At 36.2% G+C, this 9003-nt stretch overlaps 1 protein-coding gene across 2 annotated transcripts; it reads right to left on the reverse strand.

The window, feature by feature from the left end:
* Positions 1 to 513: 513 nt before the first annotated feature.
* On the reverse strand, positions 514 to 8121 carry armc6 (armadillo repeat containing 6). Of its 2 annotated transcripts, none has more exons than XM_022678856.2 (8): positions 7840 to 8118; positions 7060 to 7193; positions 6863 to 6948; positions 5509 to 6076; positions 4405 to 4550; positions 3015 to 3146; positions 2365 to 2502; positions 514 to 1342 (listed from the first exon to the last, which is right to left on the reverse strand). In XM_022678856.2, exons 2-8 carry the CDS (start codon positions 7178 to 7180, stop codon positions 1130 to 1132), a joined length of 1404 nt encoding a protein of 467 aa, XP_022534577.2. In that variant the 5' UTR covers positions 7181 to 7193; positions 7840 to 8118; the 3' UTR covers positions 514 to 1129. The 2 variants fall into 2 exon arrangements, with proteins under 2 accessions (XP_022534577.2, XP_049334822.1); XM_049478865.1 differs by having other exon boundaries at positions 1207 to 1342; positions 2998 to 3146; positions 7840 to 8121.
* Positions 8122 to 9003: the final 882 nt, after the last annotated feature.

Consider the following 9003-nt stretch of genomic DNA (forward strand, 5'->3'; position numbering starts at 1 on the left):
CAAATGGAAGAATATTTTTAAGAAAAACAGATGATTGGTTAAATGCAGTTATGTATTTAAACGTAGAAATTCATTAAATTGAAAGAACAATTGATAAAAAAAATGATTTATTATTGGATTTTTTTTTTGTTAATTTATTAAATTGATAAAATTATCTATATAATTCTCAAAATAATGCAAGGGTCATTTTGGTATGTACAGGCTAATTTTTCATACACTGTTATGTACTAACATTAAAAACGAACTCTACTGTTATTCATAAAATCATACATCAATCATTTATCTCTTTTGGGAGAATTCAGTTGTTGTTTCTGATTCACAAAATAACTAATATATATTCTTCAATTCATAAAGGCTTAAATATACTAAATATTACTAAATACTAAAATAACTTTAAATAGCAAAGAAAATACCTGATTTTCCCAAAAGGGAAAATAGTTTCTACGTGGTTATTAATTAAAAAGTGAAACATTTAGAAGAGGATTGCATTTGGAATTTTACCAGACAAATCTGTAGTTTTAAAGGCATCTTTATTTTCAAATTTTTCAGTTGGAATTGTTTTACACATATACTGTATATATGAGCTTGTTGTCAGAGTACCACTGAGGAGTCTTCAGACTTTGTCAGTACATATTTTACTGCTTATTCAATGATATAGACCAATTTATTGAATCTGCTCTCATGCACAATAATGCTAAGTGTTGATACAAGATAAAATCACTGCAGGTGGCTGATGGCAGTGTCTGAGTTATGCTTCAGGTTTGAAACACCGTCACAAAGTGGCTGAAGAGCAAAGCACATTCTGAGCTAAATAAGTACACTTCTTCCAAAAGTATTCCTGTTAATGTGTGTTCTTCCAGTAAGACGACATATTTAATTACATAAAAAAAATGCCACATATCAGTGAAAACATACAAAATAAGGGCATTAAAACATAAAATAAAAAAGGTAAAAATATTTAAACTGTAACAATATTTAAAGAGTGTTTTTTGAACAGTGCATCAGCGAGGAAATGGTGTTGGTCTCAGTTCAGTACAATGTTTGATTTGATGTTTAACGGTTGGAGTAAGTCTCTTCCATGTTTTTCCCACAGTGAGTGACGAATCAATCTGGCAACCCGAGTCTTCCTCTAGTTAGCAAGGCTTCCTTTGTTGCCAGTCCAGAGTTCTCTCAGTTCAACCTGACAGCCCAGATCCCGGAGAGCGGCCCTGCCCACGTCTCCACAGTCCCTGTGAGAGGCCAGAGCCTGACCAATCAGAGCCTCCGCTCCCATCTCCAGTATGGACTGGCTGAAGTCCCGAGTGCGGGCGACCAGGTTCCTCAGCAGCATGCAGGACTGTTTCTGTGTAACAAGTAAGGTAAAAAGTGAAATATAATTTAATTTGGCATTTTTCTGCAGATTTTGGATACAACTCACTACACTTCTTACTTTCTAACTTTGCTATTTTAGGGTTAATGTTCTATTAGGAACATCTTAAATGAGCTTGTGTGCAAATTATTTAGTTAGTTACTAGAGAATGTAAAGGTACATACAGTATCAATCAAAACTAAAATTTAGTGATTTTTCTATATTAAATTTTTTCTGCATTGTAGATTAATACTAAAGTCATCCAAACTAGGAAGAAAAACATATGGAATTATTCATTAAACAAAAAGAGTGTTAAATAAACCAGAATATGTTTTATATTTTAGATTCTCTAAAGTAGAACCTCTTGCTTAGATGACAGTTTTGCACATCTTGGCTGGATTTTCTCAGTCAGTTTTATGAGGTAGAGTCACCTGGAATTCAGGCTTTCAGTTAACAGCTGTGCTGAACTCATCAAGAGTTAATTATTTGAATTTCTTGCCTCTTAATATGTTTAAAAGCATCAGTTGTAAAGTTATGAAGAGGTAGAGTTACAGGTATACAGTGAATAGACCTATGTACTAGACCAAATTATGGCAAGAACTTCTCAACTAAATAAATAAAATATTAAATTAATTTACAAAAATTAATTTACAATGTAGGAAAATGTAGGTTTTAAATATGTCTTGAACAGGTCAGATATACTGTATCAGATCAGGACATCACTATATGTATACATTTTACTATTTATGTTTTTACTGTTTCACCCTTATTACCTTCATTTGATATTTAATGTTTAAAGAGTTAAAGGAGAGTAAATTTGAAAAATTAAATGTTGAATAATATATGTTTAACTTGATTGCCATTCTAATAATAATAAGTGTTTTTCGATTTTTACTACAGCATCACAATACTATACCTACTATTTGTTTCAAAGTTACAAATCTGCTGTTGTGATAACTCTACAGTAAGAATAAAAGCAATAAGTAAAAAGTGCTGCATCACAGCACTGCGCTGACCTGCACATTGACTTCAGACGGATGGGTCTTCATGGCCTGCAGCGCAGCCAGTGCCCCTCCACTCTCCATGATGACTTTGCAGTTATTGGGCTTCCGTAGAGCAAGCACACACAGAGCAGCACAGCCCTGCTCACACACCTGAGTCACAACCAAAGACAGATATTTCATTCAATACTTTAGGGATGAGTTTGGGAGTTGTGCTTCTTAGCTAAATTGCTATACAGCTCTAAAACAATCAGAGACCACTTAAAAAGGATGAGTTTCGTTGATTTTACCAAATTGAAAACCTCTGAAATATAATCAAGAGGAAGATGGATGATCACAAGCCATTAAACCAAGCTGAACTACTTGAATTTTGCACCAGGAGTGAGTTGCATAAAGTTATCCAAAATCAGTGTGTAAGACTGCTGGAGGAGAACATGCCAAGATACATGAAAACTGTGATTAAAACCAGGGATGTTCCACCAAATATTGATTTCTAAACTATAGGACTTTAGGTAGTTTTGAATCCAGTACTTTTACACTTTTACTTAAAGAGTAAAAAAAATGATACTTCAACCTTTACTGAAATATTTTAAACCCCAATGTCTATACTTCTACCTACAGAGTAATGAAAAGGAATACTTTTCACACCTTTGGACATACTGTACCTGTCCATTCCCTAAATGTCGGTTTATTGCCATGACTATAAGTTCAGTCCCGCCTGCATTCACAATGGCATCTTTCACATCATCGTTGCCTGCAATCGCCCGCAGTGCACTTAACACCTGCTTTACAAGATCCTGAAAGAAACAAAAGAGAGAAAAGGTCCATGACAGTTCTCCAGTTTTATATAACTAAATAAACCATATGGTTATTTTTACACTTGAAATTCTGAACCACACTTCCTGTGTTTGTTACATTGTATAAACTATATTTGGTCCAGTTACATTTTGGTTTCACACTGCAGTTTAATGACTGAGTGAACTAAAGGACTGAATATATTAGACCTGTGTGGTTGTATATTATTATATTATATGACTTTTTAACATTCATTTAAAAGCTGTCTGACCAATGGATGGATCCCCCTAATATGTTTGAGTTTTGGTCCTTCCAAGGTTTGTTCTTCCTCCAGCTCTGAGGGAGTTTTTCCTTGCCTTCGTGCTCACTGGGGGTTCTGTATTATATTTTAATAGTGTTTTGTCTGATTCTTTGTTATGTAAAGCTGCTTTGTGACAACATCAGTTGTAAAAAGCACTATACAAATAAATTTGATTTAATTTGCTACTTTCTGTCACTATCACATACACAGGAAATTTGGCAGTGTTAAATCAACACTTATTAGTGTTAAACTTTACACTCTTAGTGTTAATTTAATTTTCCTGTGTACTGTATACACCCTATACAACAACCCAACCCTTCCAGAATTCAGCTCCTCTTTGAGTGCATTTACGTCATACAGGAGTCTGAACATAACATATTCTACTCTGATTTCTTTTATTTATGTTTATAAAAAAGGGTTAATCTACAGTTACAGTAGATACAGGAATCACCAGCGTAATCTAATGTATTAAAATATTGCTGTCTGATATGCATGACCACTTCTTCTGCTGCTGTTGTTGTTTAATATGAGTGCTAATAGCATGACTTTACTTCCTGCAAAATCACTGCAAACAAACCCGACCAAAACTAGGGCTGCAGCTTATGATTATTTTGGTATTCGACTAATCTGGCGATTATTTTTCCGATTAGTCGATTAGTCAACGATTATCTCTTCATGCCCTCCAATTCTGCTCGCTGTAAGTACAGCTCCAATTGATAGCTTTCTCCATCACTTCAAAATGATAGAAACAGCTGAATATAGGATTTTAATGTCCTTCAAATGTTTGGAAAATGAACATTGACGATTATATCAACTAATCGTTGCAGCCCTAACCAAGATTCTGGTACCTCTTTTGGTTGGACCGATTTTTTTTTTTACATCAGCTATTATTTGCTTTTAATTCAGACCAAGCTGAAAAAAGTTGGAAAGTCCGGACCAAACAAAACCAAAATGATCACCTGACAGTCCAAGCTGTTCGCCAGCAGTGTCATCATAAACTTCAGTCCTCCGAGATCCACAATGTCCTGGCAGAACTCGTTCCTCACAGCGAGACGGGACAGAGTGGCACACAGCTCACTGAGGACCGGCATGTTCTCAGGGTGGGCTGGAAGAGAGTGGATGGGAAAAATGATCACAAATATCAACTCAGTTCTTTGGGTGAACTCAGTTCACAGTTTTTCCATTGCATTTTATTCTCCAACAAGAGTGTGTCATATTGTATCATTACACTACGGGTGGACGATATGGCCATAAAATAAGATCTTATAGGGTATTTTTGGGATAATGACATTCAAGGTAATATGACAAAACATTGATTTTTTTTTAAAGTAAATTTCAAGTATATTCTACTGCAACAAAATAAGTATTTGTTATTTATTTCATTTGTTATTAAATATATAAAGTTTTGTTAGACTTTCATATATTGTGTAGAAAAACAATCTTTTAATTTTTTTTTTTTACAGAATTTTAAGTACGTGCATAAAAACTGAAAACTAGATTGTTTTTAAGAATATCAAAATAGTCACTTTTTTGCAATATTATTGTGAACGATATGATATGGCACACACCTATCATACACAACATTAATGTTATAATTTTTTGAAAAGCTAAAAAAAAATAAAATAAATAAATGTTAACAGTAGTATTAAAAGCAGTCTATTTAGTATATGCTATATAATCTACTCTCTCTATTTTTGTATAATTTTTTATGTGCATGCACTAAAGGTTCAGCACTTTAGTACTGTAATATTTTGATGTTACTGTACATTATTTTTATGTTGCATTTATTTTATTATTTGTATTAATTTATTGCGTTAAAATATTATAATTTCATTTGAATTTAGAATCATGGCTAAATAAGTTACTGTTGTTCACAAAATTGACAGTTTTTTTTTGTTTTTTTTTTTACTTTTGATGAAATGTTTGTTTCAGTGTTTTATCACATCAACAACAAAATTCCTGCAAAGATACCCTGAAATATTGCGATAATATGTTTTAGGGCTATATCGCCCACCCCTATTCCCCCCCATTCTCAAACCATCCCTCCAAAGCCCACGGCTAACCTTTAGCAGCTTCCACAATGACCTTTAATCCGTTCTGTTCCAGAACGATCATTTTGGCATGTTCGTGAGCATGGCCGAAAGGAACGCGCACGTCGTCGTCGAAAGTCATGACTCTTAGAGCGATACAAGCCTCCTTCACCACCTCAGGTCGTTTCACATGCTTTGTGATGGCACCGGCGAGCAGTCTCAGAACACCTGCCTTCACCAGGTCCTGCCTGTTCTGCTCGTGCTTCAGACAGCAGTGACGAACCGTCTGGACGGCCAGGCAGGTAAGAGCCGGGTCCTCCTGGTGGGTGCGTAAGGTGCCGATCAAAAACCCCTGACCTTCTGCATCCAGGAGATCCGGCTGTCCATCTGTGAGGGCGGAGAGAGCAGCTAGAGCAGCAGAGAGCTTCTGTTTGTCCTCGTCAGCCCTCTGGCAGCAGGAGAGGATTGTGGGATAGGCCTCTTTCTGCGCTGCCAGGTAACGCTGAGCGAAACCTAGAGAGCACTGCTCTGTGAAGAGCTTCAGATCAGCCAGCATGGATGTGGAGGAGGACTCTAGAGCAGTTCTGAGAGACTCCAGAGCCTGGAGAACAATAAGCAGACATAGGCATGTTCATTAAAAGGCTTGAATGGTAAATATAGTTGATACCTTGTTATAAAATATTTAAGCTAGTTGTTTCTTGTATATATTAACATTGTGACTCCACTCTGATTGCAGAATGCAGTCAAATCCTCACAGCAATGCTCCAAAATGTAGTAGAAAGCCTTCGCTGTACAGTAAAGAGAGTTACTCCACCAAAGCAGGATAAACTCTTTAATAATACCCTTGATTTTAGAAGAAACGATATATTTTACTGCTAAAGGTTTAAATTCTCCTGTTTTATTAGGAGAAAAGCAACCAAGGGCTCCACCTTCTGGATCATTGTGGAAAGAAGCAAAGAGGTTCCTTATGATCTAGGTCCAAATTCTTTTTGGTTTTGCTATAAGGACATACTTATAAGAATAGCATACACATATTCAACTATTCTATATATTTTTTGTTTCATTTCGAACTCTAAAACTACAGTGGACCTGGGGAAAGACTGGCTTTCTACTGGCTTTGGATAAGGGATGAGCAATATGACAATTTTTTATCATTTGTTATTTAGATACATTTTGTAATAACATATATAGACAATATACTTTGTTCAACATACTGTGGACTGACCAACTGCACATTTTATTAAGAAGTGTGAAATGACCCCATTTAACTAAAAGAAATGAGGCACACCTTTAATAAAGCACTGAAGTATGAGATTTTCTTCGGATACTCTCCTCCAAGCCCCACATACTTACAATCATTCAATCATTAAATCAAACCAAACTGTACCTGAAGAACTTCGTGAGTCTGATCCTCTGTGGTTTCTTCAGAAGAAGCTTTGGGCACTGCCTTCACAATGCTACTGAGGTCCACACCTTTACAGGAAGAAATTCAACAGAACTCAATCCATTATCACATATCTCCAGAAGGAAGGCTGGTAACCAGTGGTTAAAATCACTGCAGAGATGGTGAACTTCTGAAAGTACCTTGAGATTCAAACTGTTCAATAGCTTCTCTCAGAGCTTCACTTTCGTCCATCTCAAACTCGTCAATGTTCTCCCGAACCACAGCGTCAAACGTCTCCTGTGTAATCCTGCGTTTGGCCATGTCTGCAGTGTGTCTGTAAAAAAAATACAGGAGGTCTTATTAAACAATGCATACTTTTTAATGCCATTTTCAAATCTGAGGTGAATGTACAATATTTACAATAATTACATGTATTAAATGAATTGTGCAAAAATAAAATACATTACAGAGTACAAATATGATCTTTAAGTAATTTATTACATGCAAACTGCATACCATAACAACTAAGCCTGTAAAAATAGGTAGGAAGGTGGGTAGGTAGATGGGTAGGTAGCTAGGTAGGTAGGCAGGTGAGTGGATGGGTAGGTATGTAGGAAAGTAGGTAGGTGGATAGGTAGCTAGGTAGGTAGGAAGGTAGTTGGGTGGATGGGTGGGTAGGTGGGGATGGATGGATAGATGGGTGGAGAGAGAGAGAGAGAGAGAGAGAGAGAGAGAGAGAGAGAGAGAGACAGACAGATATGTGGGTGGAGACCATTATTGTACCTTATCTATATTTCTTCACAATATTTTAGGCCTAATTCACACTGATTGTGCACAAAGTTGCAAACAATGACAGCTCCTGTATTTAGCTCTTAGCTAGCTAATGTAACCTAAGTAACTTAGCTAATGCAGCTAGCTAGCTAACAAGTAACAGCGCTACTCATTCACACACACACACACACACTCACTAATAACATTACCGGGAGTCGCTTCAGTAACTCGGTGTCTGTACAGTCTCTCAGCGGCTCTCATTCAGCGGTTCAGCTCCTGTAGTTCAGCGGGCGGTTAAACTCATGCCCGGTATCACAGAGCCGCAGCCGGTAACGCTACAGATAATGCTAACGTCCCACCCAGCCCCGCCGAGGAGATTGTACGCAAACAGCGTAAGCAGAGCGACACGTGCTTCACCTCAGGCGTAAAACGCGTCCATGAATTGCAAACCTTGCGTAGGTGCGGTAGTTACAACAGTCGGGTGAATAAGCGGATCTACCTCACGTTCCGTTTCCGCACTTTCGCCTGTTTAAAGTAAAAAAAAAAAAAAAAGTGTACGCGTATAAAATATAAATGTATTATTACAAAAAGAAAACATGTAATACTATCATCAAATTATTTATTATTTATATTTAAATGTATTATATCAAAATATAAAATAAAATTATTTGTAAAATGACACTAAATGTAACAAAATCCAAAGTCTGCATTAATAAACACATAAAAGATCATATTTGTGTTCTGTAATGTATTTTTTGTCCCAATTAATTTACTACATTTAGTTATAAAATTGGTAATTGCATAAAATATGCATTTAAAAAATATATACTATTACATTCTTTCCTTTTATTGTAATCTAATGTTATAATATTGTCACGTCTTAGCCCTGTCTCATGTCTCTGTGTGTCTTCCCCACGTGACCTGTGCCTCTCTGTGTCTCCTGTCAGTAGATTTCCACCATGTGTTTCTCATTTGTAGCTCCGCCCCTTCCCCAGGTGTTTCCAATTCTAGTGTGTTTTATGTTACTATAAATAGCCCTCCTCTGCCACCTTGTCCTCCGTCGGTCTTTGCACCTTCCCCTGTTGTTTTGTCTCTCTGTTGGTTCACCGCGTTTCATAGCCCAAGTCCTTGCTCTGTGTTTACCTCTGTTTATCTCGTGTATATTTCTGGTTTCCTGTTTATTTCCATTGTTTTCTCCTTTGCCCTGCTTAGTTTAGTTCTCCTTGTCTAGTTTAGTTTCTTGTTTAGCTCTATGTTCCCTGTATATAACCTTAGTCATTTGTTTCTCGTTTATTTCTTGTTTTCACGTTTATAGTTTATTTCCTTATTTATTTTCTACTTTATTTCCCTTATATATATATATATATATATAT

This window comes from Astyanax mexicanus, chromosome 4, assembly GCF_023375975.1.
Source record: "Astyanax mexicanus isolate ESR-SI-001 chromosome 4, AstMex3_surface, whole genome shotgun sequence".
Taxonomy (NCBI): Eukaryota; Metazoa; Chordata; class Actinopteri; order Characiformes; family Acestrorhamphidae; genus Astyanax; species Astyanax mexicanus.

Bases quoted from the DNA above. Each gene is read 5' to 3' on its own strand.
- armc6 (XM_022678856.2), bottom strand. From the start codon at position 7,180: ATGGCCAAACGCAGGATTACACAGGAGACGTTTGACGCTGTGGTTCGG. The intron at 6,077-6,862 runs GTACAGTTTGGT...ATTGTTCTCCAG, and splicing joins AGACTCACGAAGTTCTTCAG to GCTCTGGAGTCTCTCAGAAC. The intron at 2,503-3,014 runs GTACAGTATGTC...GTTGTGACTCAG, and splicing joins GACATTTAGGGAATGGACAG to GTGTGTGAGCAGGGCTGTGC.